We start from the raw sequence: 21991 nt of genomic DNA, 5'->3' as shown, positions 1-21991 counted from the left end.
TCCTACTAACAGGAAATGATGTGGGTTTCTAAACCAGTTCCAGAGGAGTCCCTTGGAGATTCTAGTAGTGAAGTGTTTATTTTTCTCAGGAAGAGTTTTTCCCTGTCAAGGACTTGGGTGACAAGTGAAATGATATTCCTTTACTGCTGTAGAACATATGCCATGACTTTGATAAGGATGTGAAACTGGTGTGTTTATCACATAACAGATAATTCCAGGGTTTTGTAATAGTTGTTTTCATTTATTGTAGTTGCTGTTTTTCTCTTAAAGAGATTGGATGTCTTGTACAGGAAAATAGTTTATGCTAAGTAGTGGTACAGTTTTAGAAGCTAGCTCCCAGATATTTTTGAAGCCTGTGCTGAAATCCCTTACTTTCCTGCAAATGGCATATGAAAGGCACAAATCTGTTAACTGCACTTGTTCTTTCTATTGCTTCTTATTTCTGCTTTCTCTAAATCTGTCTAGAAAGTCAGGAAAAGAATTACTGTTTAATGTTTCTTAAAAATATTTAAGTCACCCAGTAAAGCTCTCAAACTTCAAACTAGTCTTGAAGCCAGATGAAAACAGTTAATAATTTCTTAATCTCAGATTTAGAGATGAATGTATACATTACTTTGGTGAACCATGAATGTATTTGAATTGCAGTTTGAAGAACTACTGCCTGGGTCATTGCTTATTGGGACTAATTTGCAAAGTTTGTAGTCTTATATTGGTTTGAGTACTAAAACGTTTATTCTAGTACAGCAATCTCAGAGATTGGGGTTAGTCCTGTGTTTTGAGCAGAAGGTATGATGACTGGTTTCCAAAGACAGACCCAAGCGTATGATAGAATTATGTTCTGGAGCAATTGTTGGGCAAGTCTCTAAACAAAGGCATCACCAAAAGTGAAAAAGAAGGCCTTGGAAATAAAAACTGATAGTGAGAAGAGATAGGAGAAAATTAATCTATTAGTTAAAATCCATACAGAACCTTCTCCACTGTCCTAATGATGATTCTTTATTTTTCTTTCATCACATCGAACTTTGGCTTTTTGCCTTACTGTTTTCTTAGGGATTTGACAGAATTACTTAACATGACTTCTGCGGCATGCGCCAATGTTGGCATTCTATGCTAATGGACAAAAAGGAAAGTGTATCAAGATTAGCTTTAAATGAACAAATGTGTGTTTTTCTCTACATTTTGGAGTAGGATTTAGAGATAGGGAGTCATTAATTGGAAGAAAGTGAGCCCTGTTCTCCCAAATACCAATTAAAGAAAAATTTGTTATTCAATATTTGAAAGGTACAGAATTGAAGTTTAGAAAAATAACTAGTATGAAGGCCAGAACCATGAGTAGTGTGCTTACCAGCAGTTTTTTTGTCCATATGGTTCTGGAACTTACAACTTTTTTAATCGTGACAAGAATGTGCAGTACTAGCGAAGTCTGGAAGGTGTTGTCCGTTTGACTTTAAAATGAGAACCTGGAGTTTCCATCAGTTCTAGTTTTCAAAAATGAACTTCTTAAGTTTTTTGAAAACAAAACAATAGGTATAGTCCAGGTGAGCAAAAACACAAGGTGAGATGCAGTGTGAAGACATTCTTCTCTCCAAACTGATGGCCACACTGTTGGGTGTCCAGAATCTGTGCTGGACCCTCAGCTTGAAGTCTCTTCCTCTAGGATCTTCTCTGAAGGAATTCTTGATATTTCTGCCCTAAGTCTGTAAGTCAGAACCAGCCTACCACTTCTCTGATCTTTTAAAGGAAACAAATGGATGCTTTGGTCATCACTTGTTTCCTTGGCAAATGTGCTGGTTTGGATGTATTATGTCCCCCAAAACACCATTATGTTTGATGTGGTCTTGTGTAGACAGGAAACATATATGGTGTTGATTGGGTTGAGGACTTGATTGGATGTTTCCATGGAGATGTGGTCACTCAACTGTGGGCAAGATCTTTCATTGGATAATTTCCATGGAGGTGTGGCCCCGCCCATTCGGCATGGGCCTTGATTAGTTTACAAGAGCACTGTATAAGCTCAGACAGAAGGAGCGAGCTTGCTACAGTGAAGAAGGACACTTGGAAGAATGCACAGGAGCTGAGAGAGGAACTGCAGATGAGAGACAGTGCGGTCGCGTCTACTGCGTCGGGGGGCGGCCGGTTGCTGAACCCTCGACTCTCGGCGTTGCTCGGAGGGTACCGGCGGCGGGGGCTCTTTCCCGGAGGCGAAGGCGAGGCGGGGGACTTGGCCAGGTCCCCGGCGGTGGCATGCAAGGTGTGGAGGGCGGCGAGAGGAAACAGGCGGGACGCGTTTCTTTGAGGGTGAGGAAGCCGAGAGCGTTTATTAGGGGAGAGTACACGTTTATATAGGGCGGTTTAGAGGGCGGGCTAGCTGTAGGGGTTAAAGGCTTGGATTGGTTCTGAGAGGGCGCGGAGGTCGTTTGAAAAGGGCGGGAGTTGCTCCGGCAACGGGGAGGGCGGGAGTTGCTCTGGTAACGGTGCATGCGCACTGGCGGTGGCGGGAGTTGCTCTGGCAACAGGGGTGGGCGGGCAAGGTAAAGGGGGCGGTTTTCTCCGGCAAGCTTCTCCTGACAGTTGTACTTTGGGGTGAGGAAATGGGGCCTGCATCCGGCTCCACTTTCTCAGGCCCGGGGGGCTGTGGAGGGCGCTACCGCCCGTGCCCACCACCCTCCCCAGGGGCGGATCCGGTCCCCTGGCCCAGGCCCGCCAAGTTGAAGCATGTAATCAGTATCCCACAAGACAGTTTGAAGACGGCCATTGAAAGTAGACTCTTGCTCCAGAGAAGCTAAGAGAGGACAAAAGCCCCAAGAGCAACAGAGAGTGACAATTTGAAGAGCTGTGGTCTAGAGAGGAATGTCCTGGGAGAAAGTAATTTTGAAACCAGAACTTGGAGCAGACGCCAGCCACGTGCCTTCCCAGCTAACAGAGGTTTTCCGGACACCATTGGCCATCCTCCGGTGAAGGTACCCGATTGTTTTTGGGTTACCTTGGACATTTTATGGCCCTAAGACTGTAATTGTATAACCAAATAAACCCCCTTTAGAAAAGCCAATCCATTTCTGGTATTTTGCATTCTGGCAGCATTAGCCAACTAGAACAGCAACCTTTCCAAGATGCAACTTTACTACCATACCGGGGACACCCTGGACTCAGTGCCAGTCCTCTTGTACCCAGAGCACCTGGGCATTTGCTGTGGGTTTCACTTCCTGTACCATGTGGGCGTAAACTGCTTCTAAGGGAATGATCTTTTGGAGGAGGCTTTCTGGCATCATGGTTAAGCAGGCAGACTCTGGAGTCAGACTTGCCTTTAGATCCCAGCTCTACCATTTAATAGCTGTGTGATCTTGGACCTAGAAAGGTTATTTAATCTAAGACTCAGTAAGAGGATGATATTAATACCTACTTTATAATACTATTCTGAGAATTAAATAGGGTCCATTTGAGATACTGTGACACTCATAAATGTTACATAGCACCAAATAAATATGTACTATTTTTATTATTTCACTAGACTGTAAGAATGGGTAGGGACTCTGTGTATGTTTTCATTTTGTGCTCCAAGCGTCTAGCACAGTTCCCGGCTCACTGCTTGTAATCATTTCTTTGTTACCTACCGGTGCAACAGAAGTAGAGACATTGAGGCGTGAATGTTTAAACCAACAGCAGAGGAAGCCCTTTGATGACCAAAACATCGCGTTCATTAAAATCAATGAATTTCAATTCAACAGTTGTTGATTATCTACTGTGTATAAAGCGTCTTATTAAATTATAATTTCCTGTGAAATCTTACTTTATAAAAACTTAATAAATCAGAAATAATAGGACTGTGTAAAAGATTTAATGGACTCTCTATATATGTGTATGTGTATGCATTTAAAGAAGCTAGCGCTCTGAAAGAGTTCATGTTTCTGAAAAAGTGGTTCAAAGTGTCCGTCTTTGTAAAAGACGTCATTGTAGATAATTTAAAGATTACTTTGGAATTCACCATAAATTACTTTGAATTCATTGTGAAGAAACTCATATTTTATAGTCATTAAGAAATGCTGTCAACATGACTAATGATATCTCTGACTCCTTGAGCTAAGATGATGGGTATCACATTGATAGGTCTTTTGCCTTGATGTGGTAGTTTATGGTGCGGTACCATCATTTTATTGAAGAGAGTACATCATTCACCTTCTGATAAAATAAATGCTTTTCAGGCTGGTCAGTGTGTGGTCAACAAAGGTCCCATTCTGTTCTGGCCTATGCTGTCGCTCTGTGCTTGCTTTCCCAGGACGGTTAAAAGAGCAATAGACTTGACACACAGGAGCTTTTTGTTCTTCTTCTGCCATGTGTACTGCACATGCCGGAGCCTCGAGGTTAAGAAAAATAGAATTAGAGTTTGTGCAGGACTCCAAGCTTTTGCTGATTTCTAAGCAAAAATACTTTGATTGGTTGAGCCTAGGTGGAAAAAAAGGAAATACTGTAGACCCAGCACCCCCACTATAAAAAGCCACATGAAAATGTTCTTTGTTACTGTAGCTTCTGTGCAGATGGATAACTTTCTTGCTTTAAAAAGGAAACAACAACTAAGGGTGAATTTTTTTTTGTTTTGCATGAAAACTTTAAACTATATTGTGTGGTATACCTATTGCAAGGTATTAATACTGTAAAATTAATAGAAGAAAGAAAACAAACTACCTCATCAGTTAATAGATGAATGGGCTTTTCTAAAGTTAATTATTGAGTCAAAGCTTTGGGTTTTCAGAATTTAAGAAATATCTGAAAGCTTTTTCATGCAGAAAATATCCACTTTTCAGGCTCATTATGATTAAAATGCCATTCCATTGTGCTCTTGGTTTCTGCCAGCCAACTGCACTGGGACAGAGAGCAGGCTCTCACCAATGTGTCACAGCATGGCGTCTGCAGCCTGTGACCTTGCCCAGCACGTGGGTCTCTCGGCCTCTCCAGCAGGCTGGGCTGCATCCACTAAACCCCAGAGTTGCCTGATTCTCTTTATAATCCTGTACTCTGCTTCGTGATGTTCTCTTTATTTTCAGAAGAGGGAGGTAAAAGACTAAGATGTACTAAGTACCGCTTATTATGTCAGGATTCAAGCTTGACATTTTAATGCTTTGTTTAGTCTTCATAACAAGTCTGTGAGGTAGGTATTCTGATTCCCTGTCGTAAAGGGGGAAACAGGCTCAAGAGGGGTTAATTTGCCCTGGGATCATGAAACAGGAAGTGGTAGAGCCAGGATTCAGTCCCAGTTTTGTTTGACTCCAAAGCCCACTGCACCTTGTAATTTCAGCACTGCTTTTTACCTACTCTATATCAGATGTGTTATTTGGAAAGGGTAAGTGTCTGTTTAAATATGCATATCCATGAGGTATTATACTGGCTAATGTATAATAGATTTGAGCACAGGTGGTCCATGATTTCTTTCAGCTTCACTATAAAATAGTTCACACTGTTATGGGCATACATGAAAAATTTAAATCCCCAGACAAAGTGGTCGGGAGGTGCAAACAGAATTCTCTGAAATATTGACAACTTGGATAAGATCTAAACCAAATAGCATTTTTAAATCATTGACTCTTCATTATTTTCTATTAAACTATAGCAAAGAAGACTAAGCTATATTAGGAGTAGCAAGTGCCAACTTTTATTTAACTTTGTATTATGATCTTGCATGTAACCTCATTTCATTTGCGCAAACCCTTTCGTGTGGTATATTAGAGAAAAGAAGTGCTTCTTCTGTCATGTCCCATTTCGTGTTCTTGGCTTGAGAGCATAAATCGCTGTCTTTAGAGGCTTTTGCCTCCAACTCGTGTGCACAGTTAAAGTGTAGAAAAGGCTTAGTACCATTTACTGAATGCCAAAGGAAGTCTCTCTTAATTGGCCTTTGACTGTAGTCCACGCTTCCAAACAGATCTCTTAATAATAGTGGTGATAGTAATAATAACTGCCATGTGTTGGAGATGGCTGTGTGCCAAGAATGCCAAGAATTCTGCCTGAGAATTTAAAAGCTTTGTTGGTAATTCTCACCAAACCTAATGGACACTCTTAATTCCCCCCATTTTACAGATTTGGAAACTGAGACTACACATCTAGTATGTGACAGAGCCAGAATTCCACCCCAGGTTGTCTGAGTCCAAGTCTGTGTTCTTGGTCCCTAAATTGTGTCCTACATGCCTCATCCCTGCATAATCTCAAGTCAAGAATCTTTCCTTGGCTTCCTTTGAGTCCTCTAGAGGCTCTGAAAGGCTAATCAGAGACCAGAGCTCATTTGTATTCTATCAGTGTAGTTTCATTTAAAAAAAAAAAAAAAATCCAAAACTTTCTATAGACTGGAAAGTCTGCAGATTTCTTTTTTTCCCCCTTTAAACTTTTTATTTTGAAATAGTTTTATATTTACAGGACAGTTACAAAAATAATACAAAGCATATACAGAGAACTCCAACACACGGCACCCCCCATACCCAGATCCACCAATTTTAACTGCAAATTTCTTTTTTTTTTTTTTTACATTTTTTATTATGAAATATAACATATATACAGAAAAGTGATAACTTTCAAAGTACAATTTGACAAGTAGTTAGAGAGAAAATTTCAAAAAATGTTATGGGTTGCAGTTCTGCCATTTCAGTTATTTGCTTCTAGCTACTCTACTACCTTAGAAACTAAAATTATAAATATATATATATATATATATATATATATATATATTCAGTATTCATAATCCTTTGTTAAATCCTATCTTATCTGTTGCTACCCGTCCCTCTCTTTTGATCACTGTCTCAATCTTCAGGGATATCTGGGCAGTGACCACCCTAACTTGTTCATATTGAAAAGGGGTGTCGACATTATGGGGAAGGGGGATACATCTTGCCTCTTGAGACTCCACAGAACAGTGGTTTACTGTCCCCTACCACCACCACCACTTCCTGCTGCCCCATGCTCTCTAGTTCTCTCTGTCGTCCTCTTCTCCCACCCTCTCCTCCTTCCCCTTAGTCGTCACTTCTGGGAAGTAAGGCACTTGACTTAGGGCCCGGGGGGAAAAAAAGCGCCTCGACTCTATTTGAGATCTCTTAGCCACTGAAACCTTATTTTGTTACCTTTCTTTTCCCTCTTTTGGTCCAGAAGGCATTCCATATCCCTAGATGCCAGGGCCAGGCTCATTCCTGGGAGTTGTGTCCCAACTCACCAGAGAGACTCGCTCCCCTGTGAGTAGTGGCCCATGTAAGGGGGGAGGGTAATTAATTTATTTGAAGAGTTGGGCCTAGAGAAAGAAAGGCCACATCTGAGCAACAAAAGAGATTCCCCAGAGGTGACTCTTAGGCATAATTATAGGTAGGCTTAGCATCCCCTTTATAGCCATAAGAGCAAGCCTCAAGATCAGGGGCTTGACTTATTAAGTAGGGGGTTCCTAATTTTTCACAGCATATTTTCTGACCAAAATAAACAATCAGTGTCTCACATTATCTTCTCTTAGTTGTACAATCATCATTCTCAATTTTAAACAATTATCATAACCCAAAGCACTCCAAAGCTCTTATCAGCCCCTAATTATTTATCCCTTGTATTATTGTGGTAATAGTAAGGTATTCCTATTAAATATAGTCCATAGTATGCATTAGGTAGTTTTTCTCATATACCACTCTGTTGTTCACTGTTGGTACCAGTGTCATACCTTAGAAATAGATCATGCAAGCACTTACTTATATTTGTGTTGCTAACCTATGGGATACATGCCTTTAAACAACCCCTTTCAATCATGTTCTTCTTCAATGCAGAACTGATACTTAATAATCCCATTAATGAACTATCATCACCCCTATCCATTCCCATACCTTTAAGTTCAACCTTGTTAACTGATCTGTACATACTAGGTAATCATTCCCCCTTCTCTAGCTTCTTTCTATCTCTAGGTCCCCTATATTCTACATTATAAGACATTGATTTTACATTATTCACAGAGATCACATTAGTGATAACATACAACATCTCTCCTTTTGTGTCTGACTTATTTCCCTCAGCATTATGTCTTCACGGTTCATCCATGTTGTCACATGTTTCAAGCGTACCACATTTGGTTTATCCACTCATCTGTTGAAGGACACTTGGATTGTTTCCATCTTTTGATGGATCTTGCGAATAATGCCGCTCTGAACATCAGTGTGCTAATGTCTGTTTGTGTCACTGCCTTCAGATCTTCTGAGTATATAGCGAGTAGTGGAATTAACAGGTCGTAGGGTAACTCAATATTTAGTTTTATGAGGAACTGCCAAACTGTCTTCCACAGCAGCTGTACCATTATACACTCCCACCAGCAGTGGGTAAGTGTTTCAATTTCTCCATATCCTCTCCAGCATTTGTAATTTCCTCTTTGTTTAATGGCAGCCATTCTTATCAGTGTGAGATGATATCTTATTGTGGTTTAGATTTGCATTTCCCTGATAGATAGTGAAGAAGAATATTTCTTTCAAGTGTTTTTTAGCCATTTGTATTTCCTCTTCAGAAAAAAATGTCTTTTCATACCTTTTGCCCATTTTATAATTGGGCTATTTGTACTATTGTTGTTGAGTTGTAGAATTTTTTTATATATGTGGATATCAGTCTTTTATCAGATATATGATTTCTGAATATTTTCTCCCAGTTAGTTGTCGTATTTTCACTTTTTGACAAAGTCCTTTGAGGCACAGAAACTTTTGATTTTGAGGAGTTCCCATTTATCTGTTTTTTTCTTTCATTGCTTGTGCCTTGGGTGTAAGGTCTAAGAAAATACCTCCTATTACTAGATCTTGAAGATGTTTCTCTACATTATCTTCTAGGAGTTTTATGGTACTGTCTCTTATATTGAGGTCTTTGATACACTTTGAGTTAATTTTTGTATAGCATGTGATGTCGGGGTCCTCTTTCATTCTTTTAGATATGGATGTCCAATTCTTCCAACCCCATTTGTTGAAGAAACTGTTCTGTCCCAGTTCAGTGGATTTGGGGGCCTTATCAGAAAAATCATTTGACCATAGATCTGGGGGTCTGTTTCCAAACTCTTGGTTCAATTCCATTGATCGATATGTCCATCTTTGTGCCAGTACCATGCTGTTTTGACCACTGTGGCTTAATAGTAAGCTTTAAAGCCAGGAAATGTAAGTGCTCCCACTTTGTTCTTTTTTTAGAATGTTTTTGGCAATTTGAGTCCCCTTTCCCTTCCAAATAAATTTGACAACTAGCCTTTCCAAGTCTGCAAAGTAAGTTGTTGGAATTTTGATGGGAGTTGCATTGAATGAGTAGATCAGTTAGGGTAGAATTGACATCTTAATGATTTTTAGCCTTCCCATCCATGAACATGGAATATCTTGCTACCTATTTAGGTCCTCTTTGATTTCTTTTAGAAAGTTTTGTAATTTTCTTTGTAGAGGTCTTTTACGTCCTTGGTTAAGTTTATTCCTAGGTAATTGGTTTTTAGTTGCTGTTGTGAATTGAATTTTTGTCTTGATTGCCTCTTCAGTTAGGTCATTACTAGTGTATAGAAACATTACCGGCTTTTGCACGTTAATCTTGTATCCTGCCATTTTGCTGGATTTGTTTATTAGCTTAGTTAGCTTTGTCATCTATTTCTTAGGATTAACCAAATATAAGATCATGTCGTCTGCAAATAATGACACTTTTACTTCTCCCTTTCCAATTTGAATGCCTTTTATTTCTATGTCTTGCTGAATTGCTCTGACTAGCACAATATTCAATAATAGTGATGATAATGGGCATCCTTGTCTTGTTCCCAATCTTAGGGGGAAGGCTGTCGGTCTTTCACCGTTGTGTACTATGCTGGTGGTGGGTGTTTCATATATGCCCTTTATCATATTGGGGAAGCTTCCTTCTATTCCTACCTTTTGAAGTGTTTTTATGAAAAAAGGATGCTGAATTTTGCCGAATGGTTTTTCAGCATTTAACGAGATGATCATTTGATTTTTCCCTTTCAATTTGTTAATGTTTCATATTGCAGTGATTGTTTTTCTAATGTTGAACCACCCTTGCATGCCTGGAATGAACCCAACTTTGTTGTGGTGTATAATTCTTTTAATATGCCTTTGGATTTGATTTGCAAGTATTTTGTTGAAAATTTTTGCATCTATATTCATTAGGGAGATTGGCCTATAGTTTTCCTTCCTTGTAGTATCTTTATCTGGTTTTGGTATTAGAGTGATGTTAACTTCATAAAATGAGTTAGGTAGTGTTCCTTTTTCTTAAATTTTTTGAAAGATTTTAAGCAGGAATGGGGTCAGTTCTTTTTGGAAAGTTTGGTAAAATTCCCCTGTGAAGCCATCTGGCCTGGGCTTTTATTTGTAGGACAATTTTTGGTGGCTGATTGGATTTCTTTACTTGGGTTGATTTGTTGAAGTTTTCTATTTCTTCTTGGGTCTGTCTAGGTTATTCATGTGTTCCCAGGAAATCTTCCATTTCCTTTAAGTTTTCTACTTTGTTGCCATGCAGTTGTTCGTAGCATCCTCTTATGATTTTTTAAAATTTCTTCGGGATCCATAGTAATTATCCCCCTCTCATTTCTGATTTTGTGTATTTGGGTCTTCTCTCTTTTTGACTTTGTCGGTATAGCTAAGGGTTTGTCAATCTTGTTGACCTTCTCAAAGAATCAACTTGTGGTTTTATTTCTTCTTTTTTTTGTTGTTCTCAATCTCATTTATTTCTGCCTTAATATTTGTTATTTCTTTTATTCTACTTGCTTTAGGGATAGTTTGCTGATCATTCTCTAGCTTCTTCAGTTGTTCAGTTAGGTCTTTGGTTTTAGCTCTTTCTTCCTTTTTAATGTATGCATTTAGAGCTATAAATTTCCCCCTTAGCACCGCCTTCACTGCATCCCATAGATTTTGATATGTCATGTTCTCATTTTCATTTGTCTTTAGATATTTCCCTATTTCTCTTGTAATTTCTTCTTTGACCCACTGGTTGTTTAGGGGAGTGTTGTTTAACCTCCATATATTTGTGAAAGTTATGGTTCTTTGGTGGTTATTGATTTCTAATTGCATTCCCTTCTGGTCAGAGAATGTGCTTTGAGTAATTTCAATCTTTTTGAATTTATTGAGACTTGTTTTGTGCTACAGCATATGATCTGTCCTGGAGAATGTTCCATGAGCCCTAGAGAAGAATGTGTATCCTGGTAATGTGGGATGTAACGATCTCTATATGTCTGTTAAGTCTAATTCATTTATCACATTTTTAGGTTCTCAACTTCCCTATTCATCCCCTGTCTAGTTTTTTTTATCTATAGAAGAGAGTGGTGTATTGAAGTCTCCCACTTATTATTATAGAAACATCTGTTGTTCCCTTCAGTTTAGCCAATGTTTATCTCATGTACTTTGGAGCTCTTTGATTGGGTGCATAAACATTTGTGATTGCTATTTCTTCTTGGTAAATTTTCCCTTTTATTAATATAGAGTGTCCTTCTTTGTCTTTTATGACATCTTTGCATTTAAAGTCTATTTTGTCTGATATTAGTGCAGCTACCCTGCTCTCTTTTCGCTGCAGCTTGCATGGAATATTTTTTTCCATTCTTTCACTTTCAATCTCTTTGTGTCACTAGGTCTAAGAGAGTCTCTTGTAAACACCATATTGATGGATCATACTTTTTAAACTGTTCTGCCAGTCTGTATCTTTTAATTGGGGAGTTTAATCTGTTCACATTCAAAGATATTACTGTGAAGGCAGTTCTTGAATCAACCATCTTATCCTTTGGTTTTTATTTGTCAGATATATTTTCCCCCCTCCATTTTTTTCCTTTATGTTAACCTTACTAAAACTCTTCAGTTCTGTGCCCTTCTCCAGACCTCTCTTTCCTGTCCTTTTTTCTTAGCTGGTAGAGTTTCTTTAATATTTCCTGCAGGGCTGGTCTCTTGTTAACAAATTGTCTCAGCATTTGTTTGTCTGTGAAAATTTTAAACTCTCCCTCAATTTTGAAGAGAGCTTTGTTGGATAAGTAATTCTTGGCTGGCAATTTTTCTCTTTCAGAATCTTAAATATGTTATACCATTGCATTCTTGCCTCCATGGTGCCTACTGAGTAGTCAGTACTTAGTCTTATGTGGTTTCCCTTGTATGTGGTGAAGTACTTTTCTCTTATTGCTTTCAGTACTTTCTCCTTTTCAGCATTTGTCAGTCTAATCATTATATGTCTCAATGCTCAATGTGTGTCTATTTGGATTTATTCTATTTGGTGTTTGTTGGGTTTCTTTGATTTACATATTTATTTCTTTTATAAGGGTTGGGAAGTTTTCCCCAACTATGTCCTCAAATACTCTCCCTAGCCTTTTACTCTTCTCTTTTCTTTCTGGGACACCAATGATTCTTATATTTGTGCTCTTCATGTTGGCCATCATTTCCCTGAGATCTATTTCAAATTTTTCAATTTTTTTCACCATTTGTTGTTTAGTGCATTCACATTCAATTTCTCTGTCTTCTAGTTCACTTATTCTTTCTTCTGCTGTTGTGTGTCTTTGGTATATTTTTGATTTGATACACAGTAGTTTTTATTTCCATAAGATCTGCTATTTTTTAATTTACTCTTACAAATTCTTCTTTATACGCTCTAGAGTCTTCTTGATGTCCTTTATGTCTTTAGCCAACTCACTGAAGTTGTTTTTGAGATTTGTGTATTTCTTTGATTAATTACCACAAGTTCTGTGTCTCCTCTGGCTTTTTAATTTGGTCATTTGGCTTGTACATATCTTCTTGGGTCTTCATATGTTTTGTGATTTTTCTGTTGACTTTGGAGCATTTGCTTGTCTTGATAAGGTTACTTTGGGAAATGCAGTATTATTTGGACATTTACATAGAATTTTTCAGAACCACAGCTTGCTGGAGTGCACTTTCCCTGTCTTCCCAGCAGATTGGTGCTCTTAGCCACCTCTTACCCTCAAGCCAGCTTTTCCCTAACTGCAGCTATGATGTGTACAGGGTCCATACCAGGTGGAAATCCATCGGTGCAGCCATTCTCTGTATGCACTAGGGACTGTCAGCCTAGTGGGGGAGTGGAGTAGGCCCTGTGCTATTCAGCAGGGAGTCCATCTAATGGCACAGTGGGTCTGGTGATTCCCGGCCCTCTGAGTGTTTCACTCTCGGGCTGTGGGGCTGCACATCTCACCATCCAGCTCAAATGTGCCCTGGTCCCTGCCTGCCATGTGCCCACGAGCCTCTGGAGTGGGGGAGGGGCTCCCAGTGCTTCTGTGTGGCATCCTTGCTTATCCCTGCCTCTTGCCCATGCACACTGTGGGCTTTTGTGGCAGAAGAGTAAATGCACCAGGTTTTCTGTGTGCAGTCAACACAGGCTCACCATTTCCTGAGTTTCCTCATGGGAGCTCCCAGCCATGGGTCTGAGAAGGATTATCTCCTCAGTTAATTTCTGAGATGGGTGCATGGGAGTTTAGAGCTCCTCCCTCCCCTGCTCAGCAGCCAGCTCACAACTGTTAGTCCCCAGAGGCGATCCTGGTTGAGTGAACTCACCTTGCCCTTTCAGATGTAATTTCTCTGCTTTTTCATCCAAGTCCCTACTATATATTGTAGAGATCCTTCTCTGGCCATTCATACCCTGGAACTGCTCTCCCAGGCATTTTCTGCCTGTTCTCTAATTTTTTCATGGAAAAGTTTCCTCTGCCTCTCCTATTCCACCGTCTTCCTGGAAGTTCCCTGCAAATTTCTTTGTGCAATTAAAGGATTTGTATGTATATCAGAGAACTTTAGAGAAGTACTGAAGAAATTTGGAATAGGAATTCTTGGTGTAATTTTGAGGGCTTTTCTGTTACAAATGGATTCTGATATTTCCCTCTGTATTTGTTCATTTATGTTTTTAAAATGTATAGCCTTTTTCACTATACATGCTTACTGATGTAGCGTTATTCAATATTTTGGTAATCATATATTCTGATATTAAACATATTGTATAGTGATTTAAATTTCACAGACTACTTTCACATTCTGTCACTCTGTTATAACAACCTGGTGGATTAGAGGGATCAGATAGTATTATACCATTTAACATACATTCAAATTGAGGCAAAAGAAAGAAAAGTTATCATTATAATGTTTTGATTGAATAATCTGTGCATTTTACAAGTATTTCTCAAAAGTTGAATTTTTGTTCTATTTGCAGTCTTAGTGATCACTAATGCAATTAGTTTGGCATAGTATGTTTGTTTTTTTCAGTTTTTTTTTTTTTTTTTATCTGTATGACTCTTGGTTTGTTAGCAAGATTTCTGATCAGCGTGGTGGAACAGGGTAATAAGGTTTAAATAATTACTGAATTTTAAAGTTTGTTCTGTTTTTTAATGTTGGTTTTGTGAATGCCCTCTTAAGTTTTCCGTTACCTTAGCTAGTGTATTAACAAAGAAAAAGTGTTAGTATTAATATCTAATTCCACACTTTCCTTGTCTCCTTTTTCTTGTTTTGGTAACTCTTTTATTTTTTTAGTTTAATAGTGACTTCTGTTATTAATTATGGGAGGATAATATTAGTTTATTTGTAACTAAAATAAAATGGTCTTGAGTATTATAAATATTTTAGTAATTCTTTCAAATAATGGTTTGAACATGAATACTTTTAACGTTTTTAAGACAACCCTCCAATTTGTAGAATATACAAACATATTAACTTGATGTTTACAGCAAAGTAGTAGAGCTAACTAGGTGAGTTTCTGTGATAAAACTGTACCTTGGAGACAATGTGGAAATCCACCCTGAAACAAAAATACCAGTGAATGAGTTAAAGTGATCAACAGCACAACATTTCAAATTGATATTTCCCATCAAATAATGATTCCCTTCAAGACAAGGCTTCCCATTTTCCCTAGTGATAATTATATATATAGTTTTTAGTTGTTAAGGTACATTAGGGATCTGATATTTTAATTACGTGGTTTTTTGTAGAACTGTGAGACTTCTTTTAAAATGCATTCTTTTCCAAGGGATTAATTGTTTGAGAAACTTTTCCCTTCTCTTTTCTTTTGAATATAGGTTTGGTTATGGTAGACTTCTGTAAGGCTTTCTTTTATAGTTAAAGACAGTCTTCAAGGTGCAGTTATAGTACTGAGTGTTTTGCTTATAGGGAGGGGTTTATAATGAGTCATTCAGAATTGTATGATCAATGGTATGAATTTGTGAACTGACTGGATAGGTTAGGGACACAGTCTTTGTTTTCAAGCTGTCCTGTTTGTAGATTAAAAAAAAAAAAACCTCTTGACTACATTAGCAGATGTGTTAGTTATCTATTGCTGCACAACAAATCACCACAAACATAGTGGTTTAAAATGACATGCATTGCTTATCTCACAGTTTCTGTGGGTCAAAAATTTTAGGTAGCTCCTTTGCTTGGGGTTTCAAAAGGCTGCCATCAGGATGTCAGCTGGGGCTGGGTTCTCATCGGAGGCTTGATTGGGGTAGGATCCACTTCCAAGCTCCTGCAGCTGTAGGATTTAAAGGAGCTTGCTTCCTCAAAGTTAGCAGTAGAGGTGGGAAAACGAAGTAGTAGAGGTAAAGTCAGCAATAGAGGCATATAGTAATGTAATCATATAGTGATGTAATCTTGGGAGTCATGTAATAATGTGTTTGCTATTTTAGACAGAGTAGTTAGGGGAAGATTCTCTAGCAGGCAACATTTGAGGAAAGACACAAAGAAAGTGAGGGTGCAAGCCATGGAAATATCTACAGAAATAAAGAAAAGTTATGGCAATTGATGATGGTGATGGTAGCACAACATTGTGAACTAAATTAACAGCACTGTATTATATATTTGAATGTGGTAAAAAGGGGAAATTTTAGGTTGTATATATGTTACTAGAATAAAATAATAAAAAAAAAACCCGTAGGACTGTACAACACAATGAACCCTAATATAAAATATGGACTATGGCTAATAGTACAATTATAATAATATTCTTTAATCAGTTGTAACAAAGGTACCACACTAATGCAAGGTGTTGATAATGGGGATGGAGGTATATGGGAACTCAGTATTTTCTGTGTGATTTTTCTGTAAACCTACAACTTCTGTAATAAAAAATAAATTGATTTAAAAAGAGATATAGATTATGAAAACAGAACCAAATTGAAATTCTAGATTTGAAAAGTACAATAACAAATAAAAATATCAATAGGGGGTCTCAACAGTAGATTTGAAATGGCAGAAGATAGAAAATGTGAACTTGAATGTAGAGCAATAAAGTTTATGCTAGCCAAAACAGAAAGAAAAAATAATGAAGAAAAATAAAGAGAGCCTAAGTGAAATGTGGGACACCATTAAGCACACCAACATGTATATAATGGGAGTACAAGAAGGAGAGGAGGCAGAAACAGGAGAAAAAATATTGGAAGAACTAATAACTGAAAACCTCCTGTATTTATTGAAATACAGTAACCTGCACATCCAAGAGCCTAGTGAACTCAAATAGGAAGAATGCAAAGGGAACCACTAACAGGCATAGTCAGTAAAAATGCTGAAAATCAGAACAAGGAGAAAATCTTCAAAGCAGCAATACAAAACAACTCATTATTTACAAGGGAACCCCAATAAGATTAACAGCTGATTTCTCAGCACAAACAGTGGAAACCAGAAGGAACTGGGAAAACATTCAAAGTGCTCAAAGAAAAATACCTCTCAACTAGAATCCTTTATCCAGCAAAGCTGTCTTTCAAAAATGAAATGAAGACTTTCACGGATAAATAAAAACAGAGAATGTGTTGCTATAAGACTCACCTTATAAGAAATACTAATGGAAGTTCTTCAGCTGAAAGCAAGTAAAATGCAGGTGGTAATTTTAATCCAGATGAAGAACAAAGAGCACCAGTAAAAGTAATTTAGTAATTAAGGAGGATAGTGTCAATGCATATTCTTTTAACTTATTTAAAAGGCAAATGTCTAAAACACTATGTACCTACAGTATTGCTGGCCTGATTATACATAGAAATATATGTCTACTATATTTGCCAGTAATAAACAAAGGAAGTATGTAGGAGCAAAATTGTCTTAAACTAAGAAAATATCTGCAGATAGTAAAATAATAATTAAAACAGTATATTATGGGGTTTCCCACATTAAGAGTTGTGATAAACAATAATAATATAGAAGGGGGTAAGGCAATGGAGCTCTATACAAGTAAGGTTTCTGTGTATCACTGGAATTAAGCTGGCAGAAATCTGAAGCTGATTTTGAAAGTTAGGGTGCATATAGTAAACTCTAGAACAACCACTGGAGAACAAAAACCTTCAAAAATGTGGTGAAAAAAATCACTTAAAAAATTAAAAGACTGCATTAGAAAATATTTATGTAATGCAAAAGAAAGCAGGAAAGGAAGCATAGAAAAACAAAAAAGACTTGAGACCTAAAGATAAAAATGTGAAGTGACAGATGTAAATCCAACTATTTCAATAATAACATTAAATGTGAATGGCTGAAACAATCCAATCAAGAGGCAGAGATTGTCACACTGTCTAATAAAAACATTATATATTGTTTAGAGGAGATACACTTTAGATTCAGTAAGCAAATTGGTTGAAATTAGAAGAACAGAGAAAGATATGTCATGCAAACAGCGACCACAAGAATGCTGGGGTGGCTATACTGTTATCAGACAAAATACTTTAAAATTAAGCAACACAAAAAAGCATTACTAGATATAAAGAGGGACATTTTACAAAAAGGTCAATCCATCATAAAAATATAATAATTAAAAAGATACATGTATTTAATATCAGAACACCAAAATACATGAAGCAAAAACTGACTAAAATGAAGGGAAAAATAGGCAATTAAACATTAATAGTTGGAGACTTCTGTACTCCACTTTCAATAATGATAGAAAAACTATGCAAAAAACAACAAGGATATGGAAGTCTTGAACAACACTGTAACTAAGTAGACCTACAGATAAATTTATAACACTCTGTTCAACAACAAAATGTTTTTTTCTCAAGTGCACATGGAATATTCTCCAGGATAGACCATTAGCCAGGCCATGAAACAACCTCAATTAATTTAAAATGGAAAAATAATGCACAGTGTGTTCTCCAACCAGAGTGGAATTAAATTAGAAATCCATAACAGGGAATAATTTGGGAAGCCCACTAATTTGTGGAAATTAAACAACATACTCCTAAATTACCAATGGGTCAAAGAAGAAGTGAAAAGAAAAATCAGAAACTACTTTGAGAAGACTGTAAATGAATATGCAATGTATGAAAACTTATGGAATATAGCTAAAGCTGTGCTTAGAGAAAAATTTGTATCTGTAAATGCATATATTAAATAGAAGAAAGACTATGAACAGTTGATTGTACACCATGGATGATTGTATGGTATGTGAATATATCTCAGTAAAGCTGAATTTAATTTAAAAAAGAAGAAAGATCTCAAATCAGTGGCTTAACTTTCCATCTTAAGACATGGGAAAAAGAAGCACAAACTATATCTAAGCAAACAGAAGGAAGGAAATAATAAAGATTACAGAACAAATTAAAGAAATAGATAAAAGAGAAAATCAATGAAACCAAGAGCTGGTTCTATAAAAAGATCAACAAAATAAACACACTTTTACAGGGATTGACCAAAATTAAAACAGAGAAGACTCAAATTCTGGAATTAGAAATTATTCTGTCAGCAATAATCAAAAATAAAAAGGTTTATAAAGGAATCCTCTGAACTGTTGCATGCCAACAAAGTAGATAACTTAGATGTTGTGCCGGTTTGAGTGTATTGTGTCCCCCAAATGCCATTATCTTTGTGGTCTTGTGGGACAGACATTTTGGTGTTGGTTGGATTTGCTTGGAGTGTGCCCCACCCAGCTGTGGGAGATGATTCTGATGAGATGTTCCTATGGCGGCATGGCCCCGCCCATTCGGGGGTGGGCCTTGATCAGTGGAGCTATATAAATGAGCTGACTCAGAGAGAGGAAACTCAGTGAGTGCAGCTGGGAGTGATGTTTTGAAGAGGAGCAAGCTTGCTAGAGAGGAACGTCCTGGGAGAAAGCCATTTTGAGGCCGGAGCTTTGGAGCAGACGCCAGCTGCCTTCCTAGCTAGCAGAGGTTTTCCGGACGCCACTGGCCATCCTCCGGTGAAAGTACCCGACTGCTGAGGTGTTACCTTGGACGCTTTGTGGCCTTAAGACTGTAACTGTGTAGCAAAATAAACCCCCGTTTTATAAAAGCCTATCCATCTCTGGTGTTTTGCATTCTGCAGCATTAGCAAACTAAGACAGATGTGCTAAACAGATTCCTAGAAAGACAGACACTACCAAAACTGACTCAAGAAGAAATAGACAAACTGAAGAGAACTATGACAAGTGAAGACACTGAATTAGTAATAAAAAGTTACCTATTAAGAGAATCCCATATGGTGAAGTTCTCTCTGTTTTGTACTATTTTTGCAACTGTCCTGAAGTTTGAAATTATTTCAAAATTTAAAAGTTTAAGGGGAAAAAAAAAGTCCAGGCCTAGATAGTTTCACGGCTGAATTCTACCAAGTTTTTAAAGAATTAATACCAATTCTTAACTCTTTAAAAAAATAGAAGTGGAGCGAATACTTTCTAATATGTTTTATGAAGCCAGTATCATCCTGATGCCAAAATGAAAAAAGACATCACAAGGAAACTACAGATGAATATCACTTATGAATATGCACGCAAAAATCCTCAACACAATACTGGTAAAAATCACTCACCTTTCTTCATAACTGCCGATGTCTCTGATTACTGAAACATGAGCAACCTACTCACACTACTACTGATCGTGATATCACCGACTCCTGGGCTCTCAGAGTTGAGTGGTCCTTAGTTTAACTGATGTATCAATTGATGAGGGAAAGTATTATAAAGGAGGAATTACTTAATGTATTTTGTAAATGCTGCAAATTAATCCCAGTTGGTTTTATGACCAATTTGTGCCAAGGGTTTTCCCTTATGCTTTCTCCTACAATAATATTATATCTCATCAAATGACTTTCTATTATTCAGTTAGTTCCAGCAGACAATATATTGACCTATTTTATTACTTTTTAAATAAAAATTTGTTGTAGAAATAGTGCTGGCACATACCATCAGATGATGATGAATTTGAGCTTGTCTTATTTCAGAAACCTATTTTAGCATAAACAAATAAAAGTGTGTGTGTGTGTGTGTGTGTGTGTGTGTGTGTGTGTATGAAAAATACTACTAAACTGAATCCAGCACCAGATGAAAAGAATTATACACAATGACCATGTATGATTTACCCCGGGAATGCAAGGTTGGTGTAATAGCCATAAACCAATTAATGTGATACATCATACCAATAGGAAAAAAAAACACAAAACATGGTCTGAATAGATGCAGAGAAAGCATTTGTCAAATCCAATATCCTTTCATAATAAAAATACTCAACAAACTAGGACTAGAAAGGAGCTTCTTCAAGCTTTTAAAGAGCATCTAGGAAAAACCCACAACTAACTTCATATTTAATGGTGAAACAGCTTTCCCCCTAAGATCAGAAATAAGACAGGGATATCCACTCATCCACTCTTGCCACTTTTGTTCAACATTGTACTGGAGGTTCTAGCCAGGGCAGTTAGGCAAGAAAAAGAAAAAAAAAATCCATCCAGATTGGAATGGAGGAAGTAATACTCTTTTTTGTCACAGATGACATGGTCTTATAAGCAGAAAATACTATTTCTCCCCATTGGATTGGCACTATTGTCAAAAATCAGTTGACCATAGATTATCCTTGTGCCTGTACCACACTGTCTTGATTATTATCATTGCATGATAGAAAGTTTTGAAATTGGGAAGTGTGAACCTTCCTATTCTGATCTTCTTTTCAAGATTGTGTTGGCTTTTCTGGGTCCCCATCCAAAGAGGAAAGAAGGTTTTGTTCAACAAATGATGGTGGGAGAAATGGACAGCCACATGCAAAAGGTGAAGTTGGATACTTACTCTAGCACCATATAAAAATATTAAATAAAAAAGGATCAAAGACATAAATATAAGAGATAAAACTGTAAAACTATTAAAAGAAAGCATAAGAGTAAATCTTCATGACCTTGGGTTAGGTAAAAAGTTCTTAGGCATGACACCAAAAGCACAAGAAATGAGAAAGAATAGATAAAATGGACTTCATTAAAATTAAAAACATTCTTGCTTCAAAGGACATCATAAGGAAGTGAAAAGACATCGATAGAATGGGAGGAGATATTTGCAAAAATCATATATCTGTTAAGGGACATTTAGTATATCCAGAATATATGAAAGACTCTGAAAACTCATTAAAAAAGACAAATAGCACAATTAAAAATTGGACAAAGAACTTCAGTAGACATTTCTTCAAGGTAGATACACAGATGACCAATAAGCACATGAAAAGATGCTCAGTATCATTAGTCATCAGAAAAACGCAAATCAAAACCGCAATGAGATACCACTTCACATCCTCTTGCATGGTTAGAGTCAAAAAGTCAGGTAAGTTTTTAAAAAATTTTGTTCTAAATCATAGGACTGTACAGCATCAACAGTGAGCCCTAATGTAAACTTTGGACTATAGGTAATAGTTCAATTATAATATTTTCATCAATTGTAATAACACACTAATACAAAGTGTTAACAGGGAAATCTGTATAGGGGGGATATATGGGAACTCTGTATTTTCTGCATGATTTTTCTGTAAACCTACAACTTCTCTAATAAAAACTTTTTAAAAATCAGATAATAACTGTTGTTGATGGTATGGAGAAATTTGAACTTTCATATGCTTCTGGTGGGAATAGAAAAAAGTACTGCTGCTTAGGAAAATAGCCTTTCAGTTCTTCAAATGATTAAACTAGAATTACCATACAACCCAGCAAATCCACTGCAAGGTATATACTCAAGAGAAATGAAAACATGTCCACAGAAAAACTTGTACACAGATGTTTATAGCAGCATTATTCATAGTAGTAAAAGGTAGTAGAAATAACCCAAATGTCCATCTACTGAGTAATGGATGGGC

General features: G+C 37.2%; 1 protein-coding gene across 5 annotated transcripts in view; it reads left to right on the top strand.

Annotated features, from left to right (window-relative positions):
* LRRC28 (leucine rich repeat containing 28) overlaps positions 1-21991 on the top strand; it is a 190259-nt gene that overhangs the window by 98699 nt on the left and 69569 nt on the right. For 3 of the 5 annotated variants that reach the window (XM_037832922.1, XM_037832924.1, XM_037832923.1), the window contains exon 7: positions 20833-20925. The exons of the other annotated variants lie outside the window; for them this stretch is intronic. In XM_037832922.1, the coding sequence (XP_037688850.1) occupies positions 20833-20925 (93 nt within the window). The remainder of the gene's footprint in view (positions 1-20832; positions 20926-21991) is intronic. 5 annotated transcript variants of the gene reach the window in all.

The sequence above is a fragment of the Choloepus didactylus genome, chromosome 4 (assembly GCF_015220235.1).
Source record: "Choloepus didactylus isolate mChoDid1 chromosome 4, mChoDid1.pri, whole genome shotgun sequence".
Taxonomy (NCBI): domain Eukaryota; kingdom Metazoa; phylum Chordata; class Mammalia; order Pilosa; family Megalonychidae; genus Choloepus; species Choloepus didactylus.
Note: the sequence above shows the minus strand (reverse complement) of the source record. Positions and strands in the feature narration are given on the sequence as shown.